This window comes from Eublepharis macularius, chromosome 2 (assembly GCF_028583425.1).
Source record: "Eublepharis macularius isolate TG4126 chromosome 2, MPM_Emac_v1.0, whole genome shotgun sequence".
NCBI lineage: Eukaryota > Metazoa > Chordata > Lepidosauria > Squamata > Eublepharidae > Eublepharis > Eublepharis macularius.
In genome coordinates this window covers 142,823,194-142,850,947 of record NC_072791.1, presented here as the reverse complement: position 1 = coordinate 142,850,947, position 27,754 = coordinate 142,823,194, and the positions used below count along the sequence as shown (strand labels likewise).

At 39.4% G+C, this 27,754-nt stretch overlaps 1 protein-coding gene across 1 annotated transcript in view; it reads left to right on the top strand.

Annotated features, from left to right (window-relative positions):
* The window catches only part of PTDSS2 (phosphatidylserine synthase 2), a 50,291-nt gene extending 23,176 nt beyond the window's left edge, over positions 1 to 27,115 (top strand). Inside the window, exons 3-12 of the mRNA XM_054972686.1 lie at positions 6,328 to 6,410; positions 12,167 to 12,234; positions 13,695 to 13,829; positions 15,724 to 15,774; positions 17,639 to 17,752; positions 19,172 to 19,290; positions 20,236 to 20,350; positions 21,603 to 21,748; positions 24,268 to 24,453; positions 24,884 to 27,115. Coding sequence (XP_054828661.1) covers positions 6,328 to 6,410; positions 12,167 to 12,234; positions 13,695 to 13,829; positions 15,724 to 15,774; positions 17,639 to 17,752; positions 19,172 to 19,290; positions 20,236 to 20,350; positions 21,603 to 21,748; positions 24,268 to 24,453; positions 24,884 to 25,028 — 1,162 coding nt within the window. The 3' untranslated portion in view covers positions 25,029 to 27,115. The remainder of the gene's footprint in view (positions 1 to 6,327; positions 6,411 to 12,166; positions 12,235 to 13,694; positions 13,830 to 15,723; positions 15,775 to 17,638; positions 17,753 to 19,171; positions 19,291 to 20,235; positions 20,351 to 21,602; positions 21,749 to 24,267; positions 24,454 to 24,883) is intronic.
* Positions 27,116 to 27,754: the final 639 nt, after the last annotated feature.

Here is a 27,754-nt window from a genome sequence, read left to right as displayed (position 1 = left end):
TCTGCTTTTTTGAGCTCCAGTCTTCTGGTTTGTTTTCTGGGAGTTTGTGGCCCCCCTTCCCCAAGGAGCCCTTCTTTTATTTGCTTTTCTTTCTTCCTCTGCTTTTTGGAGGGTCTGTCTTCTGTTTTGTGTGCCCCCCCTCCAAGGAGCCTCACTTTTCTGTAGGCTGGCTCCCTGTGTGTGTGCACTTGTGTAGTGTGGTGCAGTTTCCCTCTTTTCTCCACACTCCTCCAGTGCCCTTTACTTTCATTTGGAGTGCCTCTACAGCCTGCACCACTGACTTGGTGGTGTTTGGGGGGGCTTGCACCTCTAGTGAGCTAACTCACACCCGCACGGGGCTGTTTGCTCTCTGTGTGGACTTGTGTGGTGCAGTGAAGTCTGCCCTCTTTTCTGCACACTCCTCCTGTGTAGAAAAGTTTCCTGTGTTGAAACTATTTCCCATGTTCTTCTCCAGTGCTCTCTTTATCTGGCGCCACGCCGGGATCTTCTACATCCTATATTAGCCCAACTTTCAGAGTTTTCTGATGATTTTAAGGTTCAGTTTCTGCTTGACAACCCAGATGTGGAAATAACTGAAATAGTAGCAAAGTTTCTCTACAGTGCCATGGCTATACGCCCTGACAAGTAATATTCTTTACTGGTTTTGCTGCACTGCTGCCCTGTTCCTATCTGTAATTTTAATCTCATTTTGTATGGAGTTTCTGTATTTACAATTTTATATTTTATATATGCCAATAAAGGCTTGCTTGCTTGCTTTTCTGCACACTCCTCCAGTGCCCTTCACTTCTATTTGGAGTGCCTCTCCAGCCAGTGCCACTGGGCTTGCGCCTCTGGTGTGCAGATTCACATCTGCACAGGGTTGCTCAAATGTCTCTGCTGCACACACCATCAGCGCATGCACTGTTTCATTTTATTTTGAGCCCCTTTCCAGCTGGGGGCAGTGTCTGAGTGGAATTGGTTTTGGGGGCTGCCTGCTGACACACAACTGCATGGGTAGCTTTTCTGTCTGCAGGCTCCCCAATTGCACACTTCTGTTGGGCAGCTTGCTTTTGCTGTGCGCACGCACACCATCAGTGCACACACAGTTTCATTTTATTTTGAGCCCCTTTCCAGCTGGGGACAGTGTCTGGGTGGAGTTGGTTTTGGGGGCTGCCTGCTGACTCGCAACTGCAAGGGTAGTTTTTCTGTCCACAGGCTCCCCACTTGCACGCTTATTAAGCTCGCCTTTGCATGCACGCACCCGTATGGCTGTGAGGGTGGGAACGGGATGACACCACGCAGCAGCCAGACCCCCCCGCCCCAAGTTGGGAGGTGGCCAGCCGCCTCCCAATACCCACTTGCAAGGAGAGGGCGGCCGCCTACATGATCCACACACCAGGTGTGCAGTCGCCCATAGGGCTGTGCAGGTGAGCACGGGGTGCCGCCAAGCAGTGGCAGAACCCTGAACTTGAACTGGTTCGGGAATAGGGTGCGGTTCGGAAGTTCGTGGTTCGTGTTCCATCAAAATGAGCGAACCTCGAACCAAGCGGTTCTTTTTTTTCTGTTCCATGCCTATCTCTAATGGCTATATATAGATAATAGCTTTTCAGAGAGTTGGAGGCAGCAGTATTGGCACATCTTTTACTCTGTCCAGTTACAAAGCTTCGGATTACATGATTGAGGCTTTTGTCTGTAGTCTTAAGAGAGATGTTTCTCTTCAGAAACTGTTAATATCCAGCCATTCCTTCCCCCCACCCCACACAAATAAGTACAGTTGGGGAGACTCACTAAACATTTCAAAATGCCATCTCTGTGGTGTTTGCCTCTCTACGCTTCTTTCATGAATAGAAAAAACTAGTTTTTTCCACATGAAATATGGATAATGAGTAATCTGTTATTTTTAGGTCTTTAACATAACAGTACTTTAGAGCTAAGAATGAGACATGTTAATTTGCTGTGTTTAAAGCTGACCTCAGTCTAATTATGAATTCAGGTTGATACATTTATTTTTCCTTTATATTTTGGGAATAAAGGAGTAGTTAATGCATGATCCCAACTGAGATAAGCAAGATGGGACCCAGTAGTAAACTAGCAGATATGTCAATGGCTGATTGAGCCCAAAATCTAAGTGGAAATGTTGCTTGCGGTCCTGATAACCAAACAGTGTAGTCCTAAACAGAGTTATACCTTTCTAAGCCTACTGACTTCATTGAATCTAGAAGGGTATAAGTCTGCTTAGAACTCAACTGAAAATTCTTTTAAATGCCAAAGAATGAAGATATGAATGAAGATATGTATGCATGAGTGTATATATAAAATCTTTTTTATATAATTAAGTCTTAGTCCTTTTTCCCAAGAGAACTTTAAGTTTAACTGGAGATACACTTACAATTCTGTTTATTCAAGAGAGACTGGAGCAGGAATCTTAAATCCTCTTAATCCTACAATGAAAGGCTGAAAGGACCCATTGCAATCAAAATAATTTCAGGTAGGTAGTCGGGTTTGGTCTGCAGTGCAACAACAGGATTTGAGTCCAATGGCACCTTAAGAGACCAACAAGATTTTTCTCTGAAGGGAGCGTCTTGCTGCAAGTTCCCAGTGTTTACGGCTTTCCACAATTTGAAATAGTTACTCTTTGATTAACAGGATAATTGTTAATACTATGAACAGATTTGTCCACAGGTCATAGTGTTTAATTCAGAGATCTATACAATTATGTAGTACGAAAAATTTAAGGAATAAAGATCGCACATTCATTAAATATTCCTTAAATCTGTTATATTTGACCAGCATTGTATTTGTACCAAACAATTTCACAACATTGTTACAGTGACACTGATAGAGTAACTGTAAGGATTATATTGGACCTTTTGAACTCAAAATTGGGTCTGTATATACTTAGAATGTAATGTGTGTGAGAGGCCCTGGAAGTTTCTTTGGTGATGGCTGTGGTGAGCAAGCTACAGAATCACGTGAATGCTATGATTGGAGTGGTCATGTTTCTTTCCCTCTGTATGTGCCTTGCAAAAGGGAATTTGATTGCAGAAATGAACTCCCCCTCCATGGAATACATTCTCTCCAGGCCTCCTCTCAGTCATGCTATGGTGCTCCTTTCTGTAGAAGGTTCTTTGTTCCTGCTTCTGGTGTGTTCTTTGTCATCATGTGTTGGTTAGCTGTTTCAATCTGTCTGGCATGAGGGTTGTGTTGGTACACTGCTCCTTAATTGGGTTGCTGTGGATTCTGACACATGTCACAGCTTCTTCCTACAGCTGCCCCACCCCAGAAACTAGCATTCAGATGCATACTGCCTTCAACGATAGAGGCCAGCCACAATGACTAATATCCAAGGATGGACCTATTGTCGATGAGTTTGTCTAATACCCTTTTAAAAGCAAGGCTTTTTCTTCATCTGTCCTCTCACCTTGATAAATGTAAAGTACAGACTAGGAGTGGCAGTGCTATGCTGGTAATGCTTTGGGTTCTTAGGATGGGGCTGCACAACTGCTGTATTTAACACATGATAGATCAGATTAGAATCCCTGTGCTCATTAGCTCAGACATAGTCCAGTAGCACATATGGCAATATGCCTCAGTATAAAGGAACTGTTGTTAGAAACCTTTCCCTTCCCTGCCCCCATTGTCTTTCCTCCCTTTCCTGCTTCCTTCTCTCCTTCCCACCCACCTTTGTTTGTGTCCCCATTTTCATCTTTCCCCCTTCCATCCCAGGCAGCCTCTCTCCTATGACCCAGTTGCATGGTGAGGATCCTGTAAGGAATTGTGTGTGCATTTGGGGTGTGTTTGCTTTACTTCCCCCTGTATCCCCTTCCTCACACAATTTCTTCTTTCCCTCCTCCTGGCAGCCCTGATATGCTCTTTGTCCTCCTTACCTCCTTCAAACCCACTAAACAACTTACCTTTTATCTGCCCCATCTATATTTTTAATTGTCTTCATTTATATACTGCCTTTTTCCACAATGGTGACACAAAGCAGCTTACATCGTTCTCCTTGCCTCTGTATTATCCCATCAACAACCTTGGGCCAAAGGCCAAAACAGCCTTAGAAAGAGCCCTGCCCTCTCCCCCTGCCTTTTACTGACAGAAACCAAGCCTGGAATACTGACTGACCTATCATGGATGCCTAGCAACAGCCACTAAGGGCATCTGGCAGGTGCTCCTTTTATCATTTTGTTTTTTTAAAAACCTCGTATTTTTTTTAAAAAATCAGATTTTTCTGCAAACCAGTGGCATTTTTCAGGTGTATGGAAAGATCTGTCTTGTTTGTTCATGGCACCAGTCTCCAGATGTAAGTATCCTCAGATCAGGACCACTTGGTTATTAGTATATAAGATGTTACAATGTTAGTGCTTTGAGTACTGAAACATTTCGATCTTAGAACAGTATCTGCCATTAAAACTTTGACTGTGTTTTAACGTATAGTTCACTTAAGTGAATAGAAAACTACTCAAATCAATATTGTTTAATTATGAAAGTTTTTCTTTCCTCAGTAGTAGTTCTCTGTGTGCCTGTTGTTGATGTCTTTATTCTGATCAATAACTGTGCATATATGGGCATTCATTGCTGTGGTCCCCACCTTAAAGAATGACCTGCCTAAGGAGATCAGGAAGGTTCCCATATTTCTGTCATTCTCCAAACTATGTAAAACAATTGTTCAGAAAAGCATTTTTATAAAAGTTACAAGTGAATACAGAATAGTTCAGAAGGGTGCTTACATAAAGGGAATTGAACTGTGGACTATACAAATGAATATTGTATCTATTATCCATTTGCTGTATGTATTGCTGTCACTGCATTGTTTCTGCTTTTGTAATACCATTTTCTGTATTGTCTAATACTTGCCATATCTAATACTTAAGCTTTCTTTCAGATTTCTATAATCCTAGTCTTATTACATCACATGTTAGATGTCTCATCCTATTGATTACATTGACTTCACTGTATAATCTGCCTGGAGTTTCAGTGAAAAAGGCAGACTGTAAATAATATGAATAAATCAGCAGCAATAGACTGTGTGGCTTCTGTATAGGATTTATTTAGATACTTGGTTTACTTTGTCCAAGAACTGATTCAAATGTTCAGAAATAACACATGATGCAACTCTTATTGTATAATAACTTGAGAGTACAGATTGGGTCACAATTTTGAATGTTCACCTACATAAGTAGCTCCAAGTGTGTAGAAAACCATGATGTCATAGAAAAGTATTTTAATCTAGTCCCACTGTTGCATTTCTCTTTAGACCACTGTTCTCTGGAATGCCACAGATCATGCCAAGTAGATTATACTGGAAGTTCTTGGGTGAAATTGAGATTCTCAGCCTTGCTGGGTCAGTTTGGAATCAGACCCATGGCATTTGGCCTCTTTCCCCCACCCCACTGTTTCCCCAACTTGAAGTGGTTTGGGGTGGGGACTCTATTTTTCCTGTTAGGAAAATGAGTGCCCATCAGCACACGTTTCCCTAGCAAGGCAAATAGTGGCTCTTCCACTATGCAGGAAGAGCATACTATGTAATTCGGCTCTGTGGTCCTGCCCTATTTCTTTGTAACTATAGTTTGTAAAGTTAATGGGTAACTGAAGATGTTTCCAGGTACCGAGAGTTGATTTTTACTTGCTACAGGTGACCAGGAAAGCAGGTAAATACAAGTCTACTGTTGGCAACTAGTAACTTTTCTAGGCATGCAGTATGCTTGTTTGTTTGTCCTCATGTTACCTTAATCAATTTTAGTTTGGAGTGGGGTGCCTTCTTGCTATGTTAAATTACTACTTCGATCTTTAACCTAACAGACCAGAGATACCTAGCAGACTTCTATGGGAAATCAGGAAGGGATTCCTTTGCCAAAGCATTTCTCATTTAGGAAACTTCTTTCAGCTATATACCTTATGTTTTACAAAAGTTCTTCCACTTCTTGATAAGGCTAGACCAAAAGCCTGTGAGGCTCTGTGTAGGATCTGTAGCTGGAACCAGTGGGCTTGAGGTCCTTTATTCCTAGGCTAACTTTAAATAATCTTTTGATGAACCTTTCTCTCTCTTCCCCCACCATCCTTTTTAAGAGGTATTTTGTATCTGTATTTTTAAAGGATTTGAGTGTTGATTTTAATGAGCACACAGGCAGAATTTTCTTCCTTACTGCATGTTTTTGTCTGCTGAAACTTACTGAAGAGGCTGCTTATTAATTAGTATGAATTTAGAGTATTTCATGATCCTTCAATCTTAAAACAACTCCTTGAAACTAATATTTTAAATTTAGACGTTGAGTGTTGAAACAAGTGACTTTGTCTTTTGTTATCAGATGTACACTGAAGAGTATTTTGTTCTTGATTTTTTTCCAGAGGTATTGTTGCCAGCATTTTAGTCTTCTTGTGTTTTGGAGTCACTCAGGCTAAAGATGGGCCATTTTCAAGACCTCATCCAGGTAATCCAAGCTGGTATAAAATAAAAAATATACCTAGATGCTACCAAAATGTTAAGATTTGTATAACAATTAGGAAATTCTGCTTAACACCACAGGCCCTTCAGGTAAAATGTAGTTTTATTAATTTACACTAATTTAACCTGGTATTATGGAAAGCCTTCTCTTGCATTACTACTGAGACGTCACTTTCCAGATTAGCAGAACCATCAACTTTAATGGATTTTAAAAGGATGTAACTGCTCAGGATGGCACAGTGAACTTTTTGTTTACCATTTTATTTCCTTTGGAGTATCAGCTGACACCCATTGTGTCCAGTATCTTTTCAACATGAGTTGACTGGCCAGACTCTTAATTTAAGTGATACGGCTTGTCACTCTTAAGCTCAATAAAACATAGTTTTTAGAGGACTGATTATATGCCCTGGGTTTAGTTATACCTGGAAAGGTATATCTTTTACTCACCCCCCTCCCCGCCAATAGTGCCATGCTACCAATGAGTATATTGACAATCCTTCTCTTATGATCTCTGTGACAGGTTTTTCTCACACACAAAAATCCCTGCTGTAGACAATTTACTAAATATGCTTCCTATAAGAAGATAAGAATATGCAACTCTTCTGACAATGCAGCATACTCACTGTTGTAGTTTTAAATGAATTTTGCCATTGAACACTTGGAGAACGTTCTAGCCTTAGTCACCAAATGTTTGCTTGATTCTCTATACTATTTGGCAACAATATACTGAGGGCTTTGAACCTTCATGGAGTTTGAAGACAAAGTTTAGTGGTTAACAGTTTAGAAAATGCAAGCTTATGCTGACCTTCACTTCAGGAATTTGACCTTTTCTGTTCACATATCTTGTGGGGAGGAGAACAAAAGAACCAAACTGAGTGAAATGAAGATCCTTTTGTAATTCTGAATGACTGAAACATCAGAAAATGTTGAAAGGAACAAGTGGCCCTTTTCTACTGATCCTGAATCACATAATTTTCAATCAATTCATAAGAACATAAGAACATAAGCAAAGCCATGTTGGATCAGGCCAGTGGCCCATCCAGTCCAACATTCTGTCACACACAGTGGCTAGAAATCCAGTGCCATCTAAAGGACTGTCAGTGAGGCCAGGACACCAGAAGCCCTCCCACTGCCTTCCTTCCAGCACCAAGACAACAGAGCACCACCTCCCCACAAAGAGAATACCATCTATCTCCTGTGGCTAATAGCCACTGATGGACCTCTGCTCCATATATTTGTCCAGTCCCCTCTTGAAGCTGGCAATGCTTGTAGCTGCCACCACCTCCTGTGGCAATTCAAACATCTTGACAGCTGTATAAACAAGATTTCAAAACTATTTGAAAAACACAAAAAAACCCTCCTTTTCACCATGCAAAGAAAGTGATTGTAATAGGAATGTTTTAGTATGATCATTTTTCTACTGAATTTACAGGCCCCATCCCTAAGCAAAATTACATCCTCAGATGAAATTAGTGGGCTAACAAGAGTGTAACTCTGTTTAGGATTGCACTGTTAAAGTAGTAAAGAGAGAAATTTCCATCATGAAAGTAGAATAAAAGAGCAAACTGTCATTGTGGATAAATAAGTTCTTAATGAGTAAACTGGAGCATATTTATCATGGAAAGTCTCATAATAAGGTCACTGTAAAATGAGAGGTTCAGAAATGGGCAGCATATATAATTAGTTGTGATCTTAAGGAATACAATATGCTTGCTGGATAACATCTAGATATACCTGTGAGGTACACTTTCCTTCCACAGCAGCATGTGCTACCATCCATTTTCTTTTAAGAGATTTTAGTGGAATAACTGAAACTCTACAATCCTCCTAACAGAACTGATAATTTGTCAACTTAAAATGAACCACCTGATACTTGCCCAGGCTTATTATTTAGTGTAAACTAGATCAGCCTGAAATGAAATTTAGCACCCTTCTCCGGTTGATTTTTAAAAAAGTATTTCAAAGAAGTGTTAATTAGTATTTCTGTTAGATAAATTTAGTCCTGTTCTTGTTTTAAAAAACCATTTTTATCAAGAAAGCGGATCTTTGTCTAAAGAAAATACTGGCAAAGATCTTTCTTGAAGTCAGGTTTTTTCTATAAAAATGTAAGATTGACTAAAATACTAATGTTATCAAAATATGCTGATCAGTTAATTTCCTACAAACTTGTCAATGTTCTCTGAATTCCTTTTTACCAATTTATCAATACTAGAGGTGGGCACGAACTGGGAAAAAACCCAAACCATGTGGTTCATGGTTCGTCCCATTTCCTGAACCACAAACTTTCACAAACCTATCCCAGTTCGCAAACAGGTTCGTGGTTCATGGGGCTTAAATAACCCTTTCTGTGCTGCTTCCCAGAAGCAGGGAAAGGGATATTTCCCAGCAGCAGGGAAAGGGGCAGGGAAAGGACCCACTGGGGAAAGGGGCTGCTTTCCCCAGCGGCAGGGAAAGGGACAAGCAGTTGATCCAGGGGTTTAATTGCCCCTTTCTGTGCTACTTTGCAGTGACCCGGAAAGGGGCATTTAAACCCCGCCCCCCATCAGCTGCTTGTTGGGGAGATCCCTGACAAGCAGCTGATCCAGGGGTTTAAATGCCCCTTTCTGTGCTGCTTTGCAGCAGCAGGGAAAGGGCCATTTTACCATTGCAGGCTTGGATCAGCTGCTTGTTGGGGATCTCCCCGACAAGCAGCTGATGGGAGAGTTAAATGCCCCTTTCTGTGCCACTGTGAAGCTTTTGGGCTTTTACACAAACTGAACAAACTGGCAGACCAGTTCATGGAAAACAGGCTTCCACGAACTGCTGGTTCATGAAGCATGAACCGGCCCAGTTCGTGACCAACTTCGTGACCATTTTTCCTGGTAGCTGAGTGTTTTAGGTTTGTTGGTAAGAAGAATATTGTAGATTTTGGAAATTAATTCTTTACATGGGTGTACCGGTTTGTCTATTATATTTTCAAAATCAGATTTGGGTTTTCACATTATCTGTGATAATTGTATCTGGTTTGTCATATGTTTAAGTTGTAAATAGGTGTACCAAGTGATTTTCTGATTGATTTTTCTTTCTATTTCAGTTTTCTGTAAGATCCCTTCCTCAGTGGCTACGTCTTTCAATCTTGTTATGTTGTGTTGTCTCCAGATTTCTTTGTTGAGAGGGCTTTTGTTTTGTGAAGAATCTTTCATGTGTTAGAAATGTGGATAAACAAGATATCTTGGGAACTGATTTGGTTCTAGAGGTTCCATGATTTGAGGAATATGTTTTCTTTTGTTGTTGGAGGATGAGAGCTTGGTTTGCACCAGATCAATTCTTGAATGGTCAGTGGATTGTGAAATGGTTTCAAAATCTTTGTCCAGTCTCATTGTTATCTTGTATGAAGCATTAGTGCAATATTAACTGTGTGTGTCACTTTGGAATAGATGTCCAAGTCCGGGTAGTTGTAAAGAGTGGGCAAACCCTCTGGGCCTGGTTCTGGTGCTGATAACAGCCACACAGTACCCCAGAAGCTCTCCCAGAGTAGTATGCCCCGCCTGTTTATACCAGACTCACAGGTTTCAGGGTCCTTAGCTGGAAGCCATTGTGCACAGCAAGCAGACACTCAAGACACAGGAAGGATAATTATTTATTAGCTCAAGAGAACAGTCAAATTAACCATACTCACTCTTGAGGCAAAGCAATGGCAATAAAAAAAAGAGCTTGACCTAATCTGAGCTAAAACAAAGCCCACTAGACAAATAGGTACCCAACCTCCATGCTCCTGTGATTCAGCCTCTTCCTTCTTTCTTTTCGATCCACCCCGCCTTTTCTTAAGCCTGGGGGAGGAGCCGCCTAATCAAGGACAACCACCAGGTGCACTTAATTAGCCACTTATCCACTGTTCTAGACAGTAGTTAAAGCCCCCTTTAATTTATAATGTTTTATTGAGTTTTCTGTTTGAGCAGATAAGTTGATAGGTAAAAGGTTTGTTTTTGTTTGTTTGACTTTTAAACCTTTTATTTGACCAAATTTTGTGAGAGTGTCTTGTAGGTGTGAAAGGGATTCTTCCGGATTTGTAATGTAAAGTAAATTTTCATCTGCAAATAAGTTTATTTTGTAGGTATTTGGTGTTACAGTTATTCTTTTGATTTGAGAGTTTTCTTTAATGTCCATTGCCAGAGGTTCTGGTGCTATTGAAAATAGTGCTGGTGAGAGAGGGCATCCTTGTCTGATTCCTCATTCCAATTGGATGTTCTTAGATGAGACTCTCTTAACTTTAATCTGAGCTGTGGGTTTTGAATAAATTGTTTTAATGATGTGTAGGAAGTTATCTCTGAATCCCATTTGCCATAAAAGTGCAAAAAGATAAGAGGTTTCTAAGGAGTCGAATGCTTTTTCGATATCTACAGAAAAGAATACTGTTTCAGTTCAGTTTTTGCTACAGGAAGCTATTATGTTCAAGCTTGTTCAAGCATGTTGTCAATCAAATCTCTCTCTGGAATAAATCTGGCTTGATCCTGATGAATGTATTTAGCTATGAAGGTATTAAGCAGTTTTGCCATGATTGTTGTAGATATTTTGTAATCCTGATTCGGAGAGAGATTGGTCTATATGATTCTGGATTTGTTGGATCTTTGTTTGAGTATTACGACTGTAGCTGCTGTGGGCCATGATGGAGGTTGGTTTCCTGTCATCAGCATATGTGGGGACTTTTTATCATGCATATGTGTAGCAGCTGATTGTTTTTGTAGCATCTCTTAAATGTTTGTCAAATTGTTCACTTTGGTGCCTTTCCAGGGTAGTCTTAAAAAAGACTTTGTCCAAAAAAGGTTGTTACATGGTCGTTAGTGATTATATATTGCTTTGTAAGTTTTGTCATGGGATTTTTATTATGGATGTTATTGATGTATGGAGTGTTCTGGAGGTATTAGTCAAATTGTACTGGATAATTCTTCTAACTCTGTTTTTTAACTGTTTACCAATGTTGAAGAACATTTCCTTTCCTTTTGTATTTGAAGATGTTTGATCTTGAAAAGTTTGGCCCCTTGCAGACCAGACTTTGTTGAGTGCTTAGATATGGCACATGTGCCAGTTAGATAGAATTCAATACTGAGGTTCTGTATAATGATTCAGTTGTCCATCTTTTAATAACAGGGAAAAATGAGTTTCTGAGTTGTGTGTCAAGAAGGCCCCCCCCCTTGCATCTTGGGGTTTTGAAAACTGTTTTAGAGTTTGGGATCAGGAGGAAGGAATAGCAGACTGTCCAGTGTGGACTGGAAAGAGCTGGGAAGTAAAGGAAAGAAACGACAACTGTTCAGATCTCCTGTAACTCTTCTTACACCTTTTGTTTTTGCTTTCTGTAAATAAGGGCTATGATCATGAACTAAACAAATAATTGAAAAAGTGCTTAAATTATGAAAATCCTCTGTATATTTATCCCAGCCTTGTAGATAGGCACTTACCTGGACATACGAATTCCTCTTTCAGGGCTTAAATATGTCTGTGGACCATAATCAGAGGTGTTATATAATGTTCTACTTTGCAAACATAATCCTTGATGAGCAGTACTTATTGAATAAGCAGTCTTGGTTAAGTGTTGACTCCATTGAACCTGTATTGCTTCCTAGAAAAATGTTGTCCAATCTTTCCTGTTGAAGATATGATCATTTCATAATTTGCTTTAAAAGTTTGCAATTTTTTAAAAAATTATCAATTAAATTGTCCCTTTTGTGTACATGTGCATTTTGATTTTCTTGTTTGTTCCTATAGCCTACTGGAGGTTCTGGCTATGTGTCAGTGTTGTGTATGAGCTTTTCCTCATCTTCATACTCTTTCAGGTAAGAAATTTAAAAATAGTCTCATGAAGCTGCTTTCTGAAATGTAGAGATCATACCTATCCGCAACCCCTTGTTGGTTACTGCTGTGGTCATGTTGCTCTGAGAGTAATTAACTTTATATAACTTTATTTGTTGTGGCGTCCGTGTTGTCCAGTTTAGAGAAAAGCACTTGTGTAGAACAAAATGCTCTGGAAAGTTCTGTTGCAGGAAGGGGAGGTCCTAACTTTCCTTCCAGCCATGCTGTCTTTCCTGCTTGCAAGGGAAGGAGGCAAGTGGACTATTGCCTTGTTCCTTTCTGAATTTATATAAACAGCAGTAGTGGGAAGTTTTTGGCAGAACCTTTTTCTTCCTGGCAAATTATGATGTTCTCCTTTAATATGCAACAAACATTGTATGTGGTGTCCTATAACTGATCCCGTGACTTCTCAAATCTGTATTGGTGCCTTATGGCACATAGAGAGCAGTCTTCCTATAGTACTGGGAGTGGATACAATCATTTGTATCTAAGCTACAGAAGGTCTTCTTGAAGCACTTCTTGGTGGGTGCTACATTGTATATATTCTTGACTACTGTGTAAATAAGCCTTGGACACCCAGACCTTTATTCCCTGTTGAAATGCTATCAAATTCTAATATCAGTTCTATGATAATGGACCATAAGAAGAGCCCCAGAGATCCTGCAGGTTTGGAAGAAATGCACTCTTGTATTCTATTTCTATGGTGCTGACTGCCATCAGATAACATTGGCTTGCTACCAGCATCTTTGCCATTAGTCACCTGTCTCCAGTAAAGCCTTCCTTCACACCTTGAAGAGGTTCCATATTAAACTGAGTTGTTATAAAGATTTACATGTAAGGCAATGCTTTTTTTCCTTTCCAGCTTGGAGCCCACATATGTAAGCATGAAAGAAATGTCTTAAACTCAGGTTCTATATTGCTCTTTGTTCCTGCTCAGCTTGCTGGTTAGAAGAATGTTCTATTTTATAGTGATGCTCTTACTCTGCAGGTTACTAGACCCGTATGGCCAAGTGCCATCTTCCTAGAGAACATTTCACAGATAGCTTGCCTTTCCAATGAAACTAGCATGCAGTTTCAGCATTGCACGTCTGAGGCAGGAAGGTGGTGCAAAGAAAATACGTTAGGGTTGCAGTGCTAACTCTACACTTGGTACTGGGGCATGATCACATGTATGCACAATTTATTAAAATAATTGGTCTTTAGTCTCATTAGTGTATGCTTTTTTCCTATTTAAGAACACTGAATGAAAACCTGACTTCTTTCAGTCTGTCTCTGGAGGTGAGAGACTGAATGTGTAAGTTCTCTCATCTTTTAAAGAGAACTTGACTGTCCATCTACACCAGCAGTTTAACAAATGTAAAAATAATTTGTTCTAGGAGTGTTTTCTTCTGTCAAATTTTAGAACCTGCCAAATGGTTTACTTCTGATACATATGTTTCTGCAGACTGTACATGATGGAAGACAGTTCATGAAATTCATCGACACAAATTTAGGAGTCCCCTTGCCAGAAAGAGACTATGGTGGAAATTGCCTCATATATGATCCAGGCAATGAGACTGATCCATTTCATAATGTCTGGGTGAGAAAAGGAAATAGAGCTTTTACTCAATTATTAACATTTTATGTTTTTATTGTATACATCTAGTAGCTCTTAAGTCAATATCATCCATCATAATTTAGTCTCATAATCAAAAAAGTCGTGTACTGTAGTTTGCTGCTTACTGACTTCAATTTAAAAAAATGAAAAAGCATGTTTCAATCAAGTTTTCATTTTCAATATAGGCTTGAAAATAAGTGGGTAGTGTCTGATTAAATGCCTGAAAGATAGCTGAATAAAGCTTCTATCAGTCAGAAGAGAGGTTTCAGTGCCCTGTTTAGCTCTTTGGCATTCCTTGTGGCTATTAAAATCAGCAAAGTCATGTAAAATAAACAAAATAATGCAAACCATTTATTTATGCCAGCTGTTGAATGCAAAAGTTTTCCTAATGCAACGTTTTGATTTTTATTTAATGCTGATTATATGTGCTGCTTATTCTGCTAATGCCAGTATTGGTCTTTGCTATTGACCAGATCATGTTATCCAATCCCCTGTAATCTACCTCTTTTATTAGTGAGCTAAATTATTTAATTACTTTTTGCCTTCAGAATACATAAATGTAAATCTACATCTGTTCTGTTTTTGTGGAAGCTCAGGCTTACTTTGCTATTGCAAAGCTAGAGTCTTCTGCCCTATTTCCCTTACAGGAAAGCTGGCTCTACTTTGTTGGGATACTTCTGCCCTAGCAGGCTACTCTCACTCCTTGCTCAGGCAAACATCCCTTGAACAAGTGAGAGAGATGCAGCCCTGCTCAGAAACTAGTACAGAAGTCATTCTTCTGGTGAGGGAAATCTACCTGTCCCAGCTGAAATCCCTTGCGACTCCTCAACCCCCTGGTAAGCAGGGCCTACCCTTTAGTAGCCTACCACCACCTCCTGTTATTTGCTTCCTCCCTCCCTATTTTGGCAGCCAGGAGCATCTGCCAAAATGGGGCAGTATTCATAACATGAGCTAGAAGCAATGTGTATGGGTAGGAATCAAGGCAACACATCCTTAATTCATCAGCATTTTTTCCACAGGCACAACTCTAGAGTAAATATAGTATACAAGATAAAGTAACAGACTAAGGTGTACGGGTAGGAATCAAGACAATACATCCTTAATTTATCGCTGTTATTACTACAGGCACTGCCCTAGAGTAAATACAGTAAATATAGTAACAGACTAAGAAAATAAATGAAACATGGAAAGGTTGCTAGCCTGTAAATTTTCACAGATGTCCAAGCCCATCTGCCCTCATCCTATCACGTATGGAATTCAGAAGGTGTGCCTGAATTTAATAGACAGTCCAACATAAAGGCATAAAATCTAAATAGCTGATCAAGACGTAAATTCCTTGTATCCAGGAGTGTGACTTTAGAGCAGTCTTTTTTTTTTTTTAAAGCATGCAGGGTATGATTTAGCCAAAGTTGATCATATTGTAGTCTCACTTGATTTCAGTGAGGATGTTTAAACGTGTGTTAACTCACATTGAAATCAAAGTTACTTCAATGTGTTTACTGTTGTTGGTTGGATCATTCCTATTTTGGGTTAAATAACCGTGTTATTTAGAAGTTAGGCAATCCAACCACAAATTTAGAATGAACGAATCATTTGTCTGAGGATGCCATTGACATAAGAGATGAAAACTTGTGTTGATATAGTTGCTTGACTATCTGCATGATTACAGGACTTTTAAAATATATTATAGATAAGCATTACATTTTTATTTGTAAATGAAATTGGATATTTGTGGTGCCTTGCAATTACTACTGTAAATATTCCACAATGCAACTTTATTGTTCTCTGTTTCAGTGGCTCTCCTAAGTAAAGATTTATTTTACTTGAGAAAATAGGGACTAACGTATAGAACTTAATTTCTCTACTTGAATTATAGGACAAACTGGATGGCTTTGTTCCTGCTCATTTTCTTGGCTGGTATATAAAGGTAAAAATTGGTGGTCCTGTGTTCAGCGATAGTTAGTTTTGAAAGCTTGACTGTCTCTTTTTCAGTGTTGCAGTGTTCAGAATCAATTATATAAGACAGTCATCTGTGAAAAAATTTAAATTGTTCGATTTATATTCTCTCACAATGCTTAATCATCTAAGTTCTTTCCTAAATATCATTCAGTTAAGAGGGTGTCTGTTTTCAGAGTTAATGTTTCACCTCTGATACATAAAACTTAAAATAAACACCTTATCTATTCCCTGTTACATAGTATATATAATTTACTTTGTGTGCAGTTGAATTATTTTTTTCCAGACAAATAGAACAGCTTACTTCTAGGTTCTTATGACACTAACATACATAAACAGCATGTTTCTTTGCCTACATACATGAACAACATGTATCTTTGTATTCAAAGTTGAATGCAAGGATTGTGGATGTCCCTTTTATCACCAGCATTGAATGCTGTTATGACTGATTATATCAAATGTTGCTGATAAATCTAATGATATCAGCAGTAATGGCTTGCCCTTACCCAGCTGTTGCTGGAGATCAACCAGAGACAATAGTACTGTTTTAGTGCTGAAGCCTAGCCTGAAACCAGTTTGAAAAAACTGCAGTTGTTTTACCACAGCCTGCTCAGTCACCTTTCCCTAAAAGAGGAAATTGGGCACAGGTTGCCAGTTGCCCATATTCCTCTTATCCAGAGATGACTTCTTAAAGACTTTAATCATAGCTTCCTTCAGCTGTGAATGAGACACATCTTGTAAGAGAGACATATTAATAGGTTTCCACTTTCTCCTGGCCTGATCTTAAGAGCCAGGATTGGCAAGAATCCAGTTTGCAGGAAATGATCTTCACAACTCCAAACACTCTGTCAAATCTATCAGGGAGATCATCCTGAAACTATCCATAAAACAATGACAAAAGGTTGCCAGTGATGGACCCAATACAGGAATTATCCTCAAATTGGCATCTTAAGTTGGACCAGGTGAGAGAGACTTCCCAGGCCTTCACATCTCTAAGTAAAACACATTTCCAACTATGGGTTACAGTGCAGCTTCTGTAGCTAAAACTTGGCATATAATTATAGAAAAATACATTATCTGTCTGTGGTTGAAAGCTCAAGTTATAGTATAGTCTTCATTGTAGCTTTAGGAACTATTGTTTTATATAATGGAACTTAGTTTAGTATTCTCTTACTGATGCTTCATCTGGTAGTGTTGAAGTAAACTCTGATACATCAGGGCAGTTCACTATTTTAGTACAGTCATCATGGACACTTCACATTCCTTTCCCAGATAAGATGTTCAGAGTGTTACTTGGTACTTCACAAAGCAGCTGAGCAGTTAGCCCATTGCTCCTTAGTAAAAGGCAAGCCTTCCAGTTGATTAGCTGATCAGACCTACTGCTCTGACCCACACAAATACATATGGGGGAGGGTAGACTGGTAATTTTCCCTTGCTTTTTGGTATAACTGGAACATTAGTTAATGTTGAATTTGTCCTAGTAGGAGAGGAAAATCTGCACATAAGTAGTACACTCTGATTCAAATGCAGCCATGCTTAAGATCTAGTTTTCTGAAAAGGGAAAAAACCTGAATCCATATCCTGCTTGAAAATAAGTTCAACAGTTACAGCACTGTCAGGCAGTTTCAGGTCTTCTCTTCTAGAGGGCTGGGATAATCTTCAAAGGAACATACAAATTTGGTGTGCAGTCCAGAGCGTCATGTAACTTCACTGAGAATTTTCTGGACCTTTTTATACAGTGTGTAATGTCTACTTCTTGTGTTTTTAATGGGTTTAAATAGCTTTTAAAAATTGAAGTTATTGGCTGGATTAATTGGATGCTGTTTTTTGTTCAGACACTTATGATTCGCGATTGGTGGATGTGCATGATCATCAGCGTAATGTTTGAATTTCTGGAGTACAGTCTAGAGCATCAGCTTCCAAACTTCAGTGAATGTTGGTGGGACCATGTGAGTACTATTCTGTAAAAAAACAAATTCAACACAGCATTGTGGGTTGGATTCAGTGGAGCACTTCTGCAAATTGGAAGGGGATGCAGTTTGTGTCAAACCCCTCTCCTCTAGCTTCATACGTCCCACATACCTCTCATGGTCCTGGGTATTCCCTTGTCCCAGAGGAGCAGCATTTTGCAGGTCATTTTAGTCTGGGATGGGAAGATAGAAGTAGGGAAGCAGGGCTGCAGACAAAAATCTGTTTCATCTGCAGAAATTCCTGCTGGATCCGACTCAGTGGCTCAGATTCCTCCACTGACATCCTGCTTCAGGATGTTCAGTTACTAGTTAAGTTTGAGTAGCTTGGGAAGGAAAATAATTATTTAACATTTAGAGTCTAAACAGCAGATAGTTCTCAGTCGGACTACCTCTGTCTGGAAAAAGTCTTTGTAGTTTTACATACTTAAATGTGCTGGAAATATGGTGGCAGAAAAAAGATATCCAACTTAATAAAGTTTGAATTTGCCTAGCTCAGAAGGATACCAACAGGCCTGGAGAAAAAAAAATATCCTGTTCCTTTAATAGAAACATAATGAAAGTCATTTGGTGATGTTTGTTCCTGTGCAGTGAAAGGCTTCTCAGCTGCCTACGTCTGCACACTTAGGCCTCTGCTATGGATAGGGCATTCTTCTCCAGGCCTGTTGTCAACCTTAGCAGTATGACATACATGGAGGGAATTCTTTGGTTATTTATGGGTTCTTCATAAAAATTACATTTATTCTTACAGTGTAAATGCTGGGTTATCTGGCAGCATTTCGAGCTAGTATTTACATTTTAAAATGATACACTTTTCTGCTGAAGAATTAGAGAAGAGAAAGCATAGCCAAAAATAACTGAAGCAAAAGTTGCAATCCAGGGGAAAGAACAGATAGTATATACAGTGGTTACTGAGGAGATGTTGGGCCCGGTATGAGAAATTAGAATATTTAGAAGAAAATGTCAGTGAGGTGGCTGCAAGTCCACACCTTAAGATTTTGGACCAATGTTGTATCACATTAATATAGGACATGATAAACTGACCATCAAAGGAATTTCTTAACTGTTGTAGAAGAAATGCATTGTACTATAAACTAATGCCAAAAATATTTAACTGAAAATAGGGTTGGTGGAACAGTCTCGGTATTGGAGGGTTCAGTAGTTTCAGTGCAGAATCTGTGTTCAACAGAGATTTTTTATATTTGGAGGAATGTGGAAGAACTTTTTGACCTATCCAACGGCTGTTGTTATGAGTGACTTTTGAAGTTATTTATAACATTATATTGCACATCTCAGTGGATTGGATTATAGAAGCATATACAAGTCAATCCACGGTGCTCCTATTGCTGTGTCACTGAGGTTGTGGTAATTGTTTGAGTGTATTTCCATTTTTTCTTTCAGTGGATTATGGATGTACTCTTATGCAATGGACTTGGCATTTACTGTGGAATGAAGACTTTAGGATGGCTTTCCTTGAAAACATATAAATGGCAAGGGCTTTGGAACATACCCACTTATAAGTACGTTAAGTTATAAAAATCATATATAAAGTGGAAACATGTAAGAGCTTTGAAATCCCAATATACTAATATATTTCCCCCAGTCAGATTTAGGTTACAAACAGTTGTTTTGTTGCCAGCTTGAGGGAAAAGGGCTAAGGTGGAGGACAGAGATTGTGGTGAAGATAAAAAGGCCACAACTTTATTGCTTACAGCTTATCAGAGCCTTGGCACTGCATGGGGCATGGAACCCTGATTGGCTGACCTGCCTACCAGTTGATACACCCCTCAGACCGCAGCATGGTATGACAGTAAATGGGAACATGCTTCTGCATGTTTCACCTGTCACAAGGGAGTGAGCATGCCCCAGCAGCCCCTGAGTTGGGCATGTCCCTATCCTGCATCGCTCCCAAGATCCCATAAGGGGATGCCTTGCTATGGGGAAACAGAGCATGCAGGCCGTATTAACCCCAAACGGATCCGTGCCTAATGCCAAACCACCCCTAGGTTGTGATGAGTAGCTTACAGAAACAAACCCAATGACACACAGAATAGCAAAACGAGAAGTGAGGATAGGCCAGGTGGAATAGCAGGCTAGTGGCTGAACATGTGGGAGCCTGGGCAGCAGCGCCTTAAGTGCATGCAGAGCAGGCCTGATGGGAGCCAACACTACCTAGGCATGCCCCCTTGCCTGGCTATTGGCTCACACAGGGCCGGCAAGAGCAGCCTGGGCCGAGATGCGGCATGGAACTTCTGTGGCTCGCTCTCCCCGCATGGCCCCACAAACTGGCCAGTTGGTGAGTCAGTGGCCAATAGCTTTTTCTTGCATACTAAGTAGGTGGGTGACTTGCAGTTGCAAGTATGCCAGTTTTAGTAGATACTGGTATAAACATAATTTTAAATATGCTACACATGTCAAATCACAACAGTTTATCATGGGATATTTCTGATTTTGTTCCCCCTCAGAGGTAAAATGAAGAGAATTGCCTTCCAGTTCACACCATATAGTTGGGTTAAATTTGAATGGAAGCCAGCATCCAGCCTTCGCAGATGGCTAGCAGTCTGTGGTATTATGTTTATAGTAAGAACCCTTTTACTTTCTTTTAACTGCAAGAAATTGATATGACTATTCCATTTTGCCTTTTTAATATTATTAATATGGATTTTCAGATTTGCACAGCAAACATCTCTAGGTCATAAAAACTGCTTCTGAGTTTAACTTTAGTCATATAAAAAGATATGGTTCATTTGGAACCATTCCTTCCTTCATCCCAAAAACAAGCCAGTCAAACATACAAATGAAAATGGGAAGGGGTTTTTCAGTCCATTGCATCTATAATTTTCCTCATGTGACAGACCTTGAAAAGCGAAAGGTGTCCTGTCTTCCCAAAGTTGTTTGTGTGAGTGAGGCCACACAAAAGGGACAAAAACACAACTTCCTGATTTCTAATGGCATTCTGCATCTAATAATTTATAAGCATTCATTTGTGGCAAATCTATTCTTTTGCTTTCTGGGACACTGCACTCCCACATGCTTTAAGAACACTGGCCTAAAGTCTCTTTTTTAAAACATAGTGTTGATCACTTGAATAAAGCTGTTTAAATGGACCATATTATTTAGGGATTCTAAAATATTTTGCGTAGTCAAACAGATATGCAAACAGATATGGCTGTTGTCATATCTCATTGGCTCCAGTAGGACACTGGGGCTTGGATCCAGCCTAGAATTTCTGACGATGCAAGGAGGGGTATGTGATTTTTGTGATTTTTGCTGATTTCCCCTTCTTATTGCAGCAAAATTCCCCCCCCCAAATGCCCCCTTAGGGATGGAGGAACCCCCCCTCCCCAAATATCTTGGGGGATCAGTTTCCTGTAAGAGGTGAGAAATCCATAAAAATTGCCCTCCTGCATTTGTGAAAATTCCAGGCAGGATCCAAGCCCATGTAGTCCATTTGAGTTTGAATTCATAAACTGATAAACTATGAAAAAGGGACAATTTCCATATTCTTATTCCAGAATTTGAGTAGATATTGCAGGAGGGTGATACCTTTCATTTTGGAAGGTTCTGTCAAGGAACACTCTGGCTAATACCTTTGTGATGATAGTGAATGTCAGTTCACTGCACTGCAAAAGAGTGTTAGGGGTGGAGATTAAGAATTGATGAAAATATAACTTTGCAGAATGCAAAACAGCTAAATCATTCCTTTGTGATATACTTCTGTTCATGAAGTAAGAATACTCTTGATTTTTATGCTTTCCAAAATGCTGGTGTAGTAGATTTGAATTATTTGAAAGTGTGCTGAAGTTAAATGACTCAGTTTTATGTCTGTCAGTTTTTATTAGCAGAGTTGAATACTTTTTACTTGAAGTTTGTCCTCTGGATGCCTCCAGAACACTACTTGGTCCTGCTGCGACTTGTCTTTTTTGTAAATGTGGGTGGTGTAGCCATGAGAGAAATCTATGATTTCATGGATGACCCGTAAGTCATTCCTCTTGTTCAAGTAAAATAATTGCCTTACTTTGTTTTATTTTTAGAACTACTAGGGACTGTTGCAACTTTGCATGTGTGTGTTGAGGGATACCCAGAGCTATGGACAGTGCTGCAGCAGCAAAGAAATCTGTAGCCTTTTTGTTTTCAAAAACAGAACAGATTGTGTCTGGTGTACATGAGAGTGGGAAGCCTTTCACTGTCCCCTCCCCCATCACTGTACATAATTGCTTGAAGGAATTTTCTCCTTGCTCTACTCTCTTTTAGTATTGGAGCATTGGGTGAAAATACTTCTGGTTAATGTTGTACAGAGTAAGATGGGGGAGGTAGCAGGATTTACCTCTCCCCTGCATTTAAAAAGAAAATGAAACCAGTGCACACACCCCTGCTTTATACATGGGGATACTCCCCTGGCATCTGGTTTAGCTGTGAAGTTTGCAAAGTTTTGAGAAGGCTGTTGACTTCTTTTTTGCAAGGTGTATTTCAGGCTATATAGATTCTTTTATTGCATTCATTACATTATAGCTTAATACAAACTTTTTAATTCTAGTACATAATAAAAACTTCCCAATGTTTACAAAACTTATCTGTATGTTATGAATGATTTCTCTTCATCCTTTAGTAATATGTTAATTTAGTGAATAAGGATACATTCTAAATATGATCCAAACAATCTTTATAAAAGATTCTATACAGATTCTTAACCCCCCTAAATTGATATTTCGAAGTCAGATCCTAATCTGTAGTCTTAGAAAAAGAAAACAATGCAAGTCAGATGAGGCTGGCTTAGATCTGAGTAGGCTCCCATTTACTTCTGTAGGTCCTAATGAAGACTCCATGATCTGAAACACAGAACAGAGTAGATCAAACTTTTATATGTATAGTGAAAAACAACGATCTCTGAGCACAGCTGGCTGGTTTATCTCACACCACAGTGGTGTTTCTTGCTTTCCTTCATTTTGAACGGGATTTAGCTTGCCCATGGACCCAGACACTGGCACGCACAGCTGCTGCAGTCCAGGATAGAGCAGTGCTGAGTATGCCATCCTCTCCTGAAAATGTCTCTAATGTAGTAGTGAATGTATGAGAGGGACCCCTTCCAGGGTCCTTGTTTTAGAGGGAGGAAAGATAGAAGCATTGTTCAGCACTGCTTGCTCCCAACCTTACTAATCGGGGTTGGAGTAAGGAAAAAGATTCCTTTTTTCTTTAAGATATGAAGGCAATGATGTTTGGTTTGGAAAAGCAGGCTTGGTCCTACCTTGAAAGAGTGGCAGTCATAGATGTGAAGGTGGAAAAATGTTGCTGGAATGCAAATCTCTGCCCCTCCTCATTAATCAGAATGTAGCAAGTAAGTAGAAATAATAAAGGTCTCAGAGATTAAGCTACCTTGGTAAGGCTGCTAATGACCATTGTTTCCAAAGGCCTCTTTTTTGTAGGTTTTTTTAGGAAGTGGTTTTTAAATAAAGTAATATTGAATGTGTGCTTTTATTTCCTATTGTAGAAAAACATAAACTGCTTTCACGCATGTTGGATAATGCACTTTCAGTGCTCTTTAGTTATCATTTGCAAGTGGGTTTTCCTGTTTAACCCAGGAAAATCCAGTTGCAAACAACAGTTAAAGTGCATTGAAAGTACATTAACCAATGTGTGTGAAACACACGCTAATTGTTAAACTTATTTGCAAGTATTCAAATTTCATAGAAGTTTTGATTGATGCAATTCTACTTTGTGAATATTCAAGAAGAAATTGCATACAAAGAATGTTTGCATGTGGATAGCTGAGCCATATCAAATTACTCTTTTTTCCAGTCTTTTTTTGGTAAAGTTACAAAGGGAAGCAGTCTGGTTAATTAAACTGCCATGCTTATATGGAATCTAGTCTCCTTAACAGGTGTGGATGTTATTTGTAACCAATATTTACAACACATGTGCATACCTATCACAGATATTTTGCAATTATATCATGAGCGCCTGGGGATCATATGGGATCCATTTAAAGACAAAAGCTAGGAAGCAAAGATACCCAAGAACACAGCTAAGTGTGACTATACTTTTTTTTGTGCTGTCAAGTTGCAGCTGACTTATGGCAACTTCATTGGATTTTCAAGGCAAGAGACATCCAGAGGTGGTTTGCCATTGTATGCCTCTCCATAGCAACTCTGGCCTTCCTTGGTAGTCTCCTATTCAAATTCAGATCAGGGTCGACCCTGCCTTCACCTGGTGTTGCTTGCTAGCACTAGTAGTATTAGCTCTACAGTAGCATATCTACTAGCAGGTGCTTCTGAAATCACACTGCTTAAGTGCTAGTTCCCTGAAATAACCTATTGAGTACCAAAATACAGGAAAACTTCTCAAGCTAGTGATAACAGTGGAAGAAATTTTCAAGAATGGTAGTCTAGTTTTACATCCACAGTTTCTAGAATACTACATATTCTGTTTTTGCTTTGTAAAGGCAGCTTTGAATAAAGAACTTGCTATGCCTATACACTAATGCTGTTATTTTATTGCAGGAAATTCCATAAGAAGTTGGGTCAGCAAGCTTGGCTGGTTGCTGCTATCACAGCCACAGAATTCCTTATAGTGGTAAAATATGATCCATACACCTTAACACTGTCGCTTCCTTTCTACATTACTCAGTGCTGGATCCTTGGAATCATGCTTGTGCTTGTATGGACAGTATGGCGCTTCTTCATTCGGTAAGCAGGAGCAAAAATCCATGTTCTCATGTGTTAATTTTGTATTGTATGTTTTCTTGGTAACCTTAAATCATAACATAAGAAATGTTCTGCTGGATCAGCTTTTATCATCTCCAGTAGAGATGGTATGTGTAATAGCTCTTTTCTCTGTGTCCTGGAGTGGGAGAGACTCAGGAGGTAAGCTCTCTGCCAACCCCTGATTATTTGCAAGGCCGCTGTAGAAACTATAGTTACTATCTCTTTAGAATTAGGAAATGTTTAGTGTTTGTTTATGGAGTCCAGTGTGTACTGCGTTGTTCAGGGAAATAAAGCGAGCAAAAAAGGACAGAAGTTTTTCCTCTACTAAAAGTGCAGTAGATGTTTCTTTTTGTAAACTAAAAGTAGAATGTCTTCAAACCTCTTGCACTAAAATGTTTTGTTTTGTTTCTAGCGACATCACCTTGCGGTACAAAGAGATAAGAAGGCAAAAGCAAGAACACAGATACGGGAAGGACAAGGGTCTGAGCAATGGTGATGGACATGCAGCTTTGGCAGATGAGCACAGTGGGAATAAACTGAGAGAGAAAAAACTTTGAACTAGAGTAACAAATTAAGGGCTAAGAGGAGTCCATCTAACTTGACTTGCAAGTTTAACCCTACCTAATTTTCTAAGTTTCAATGTTTTCTCATGTGTGAGAAGCCAGTTGGGAAAGATGCCATCTAATCTTGTTTGCGGAAGACGTTTACAGCTGACATTATAAGCAATTTCCCCCCCAACAAGGGGGCCTCCATCTGAGTGTGTGTTTAAATGTGTGTGTCACCTTACAAAAAGAAAGATTAGGAAGGCTTGAACAGGTGCAAAGGAATTCAGTGGCCCCAATTCTGGAACACTGTTACTGCTTGGGGCGTCAAGAACACATATTATGGAATTATGTGCACTGTGAAGAACAGTTGGACATTTTCTGCTGAAACAACTACCATGAACTGTAGTGTAATACTCATGTCCTTTTGATTCTTATTCGCCTATTTAGGGGAATTATCAGCAAGATAAATGAAGGGTCATGATTGAAGCATGAGAACAAACTGCATAACTTGCACAACCTACTATTATGATCACCCCAGAAGTCCTGTTTCTTGATGCTTGTTCCTCAAAGCAAAGGTGCATTACCTTGAAGCAGCCTGCTACTTTTATATGGCATAATATTGATAACAAATACCTCTTAGTCCGTCTTTATCTTGGTCATCTCTTTAGGTCAACAAGGTCCATTAGCTAAACAGAGCAAGTGAAAGCTAAAACAAGCAGAAAAGAGCTAATCCACCAAAGGTGTGTGTTCTTTGCCTTATTCCTCCAGCACTGCTTTCTGCTCTCCTAGGCTGTGCTTGCTTCAGTCATGGATCCCCATTATGCAAGGCAGAGAGTGTTGTACGGTTCTCCTGAGTAGATTTAAGTGCATTAAATACTGTAGGGATGGGAATAAGCAACTGCAGCGTACACAATCATCCCTTGAATGATTGGCAGCTACAGCTGACAACATCACCTGAGAGCCTCTAGTTCAAGGATGCTGGCTGTCTTGTGTTTATCTCGCCTCCCAGAACAAAGCTTGGGCGAAACAGTGTCCATGTTTATAAACACCTTTTCTATGATGATAGTTGTTGTCATCATAGGTACTTGTTGCACATTCCTAAAACAGCTATGCGGGTTTTCCTTTATGTGGAACACTGAATTAAATTTTAACTCATCAGTCTTAAGTTTGTTGGAACTTCTAGAATTTATTTTGAAATAAGTATAAGCTAAACATTCTAAGCCTTGTCTTGCCACCCCCCTGCCCCAAAAAATCTCTAAAAATGCTGCTGGTTAAAGCACAATGCACAGACCTTGACTTCCTTTCAGTTGATACTTGAATGGTAAAAGTCTGCCTTTTCCTTGTTTCTACAAAGACACTAATATATTTTTCTTTTAAACAATGGACACTTTCAGCAGAGCAAAATAAAAACATTTCCATTTAAATGAATTTTTCAAAGTTCAGCAAATGAAGCAATCTTTAGCACATAACAAGTGAAGGAACTCATCTTCATGATCAGTATAAGGAAGATCACATGAAGGTTATTGAATTATGTATAAGATAATGTTAAGACATTGAATGGCTGCTGTTTAAAATTAAAATTTATCTGCTGTTCAGTAATATACTGTGGGCTGTAACTAGACATTAACAGACTTCTCTTAAGGGCATATGCTGAGTTGAGCTGGTATGCATAAGAAGCCTTTCCTACATATGAATGCAGTACATTTTTGAAACTGTTCAGGTTCATTTTGTACCTGTCTTGTGAACTAACTAGAGATAGTACGTGTGCTGGTGTGACCCCAGTTTTACAAGGCTTGCATAGGCATGTAGTCTGTTCTTGTACTAGTGAATTCTGCCCTTGTAATTTTGTGTTGTAATGTTCTCTGTGTAATTCTGATGGTAGCAAGTGCAATGGAAAGAACTTGATAAGAGTTTTTAATTTTCTTTTGTTACATAAAATTTGAAGAATAAGAGGCAGGGAAACTGTTTCCCATGTTAAAGTTGACCTACACTCAAGCTTACTTTTATACTGATCTTTGTTCATTGAAATACTGAGTTTTGCAGTTAGTCTGTATAACTGAACAGGTGTAATAAAAAGATGTTTGCTGATGTATCTTGGACTTGGAAACTCTGTGTGTGTTTCTGGGTGGAATAGAATGCCAGGCTTCATTGGATATCATAGTTGTGGTTTTATAAGGCCAGTGGAACATCCTGGATGCACAATTAAGCATTTTGACTGTGGAGGCACTAAAAGTTGGTGTTACACAGCTCTAAGATGCTCCAAAATGTTCCAGGTTTGATACCTAATTATCAGAGGATAATGGGATGCTGTCCAGAGGAAAGGCACAACAACAACAACTATCAATTTTAGAGGTACCTGGAAAGTTTGAGCAGAATTGTGCCCAATGCTTCAGGTCAGTCATCCTAAATTCCCCAATTTCCTATGGAAATAAAGTCAAGTTACTTTATATTGAAGTAAAAGCTATAGTATCCTAGGATGGTTGCTAATCTAAATTATATCCTCTGAGCTGCCCTATAAGCAACATACTCGGCTGTGCTAACAATAACAAAGTGATGTGCCCCTTTCAGGTTGCTTGTTCATAGAGCTGGGCCTAATGTGCTGGAGAGATCCACTCATGCAGGTTTGGACTGAGCTTGGGAGGTGGCTTTGAGATTTTTATTCCTATTGGGCAAGATGACCCTAGAGAGCCCATAAGACTAGAGTGACTTTAGATACTGGAAGCTAATGTTCTCATTGC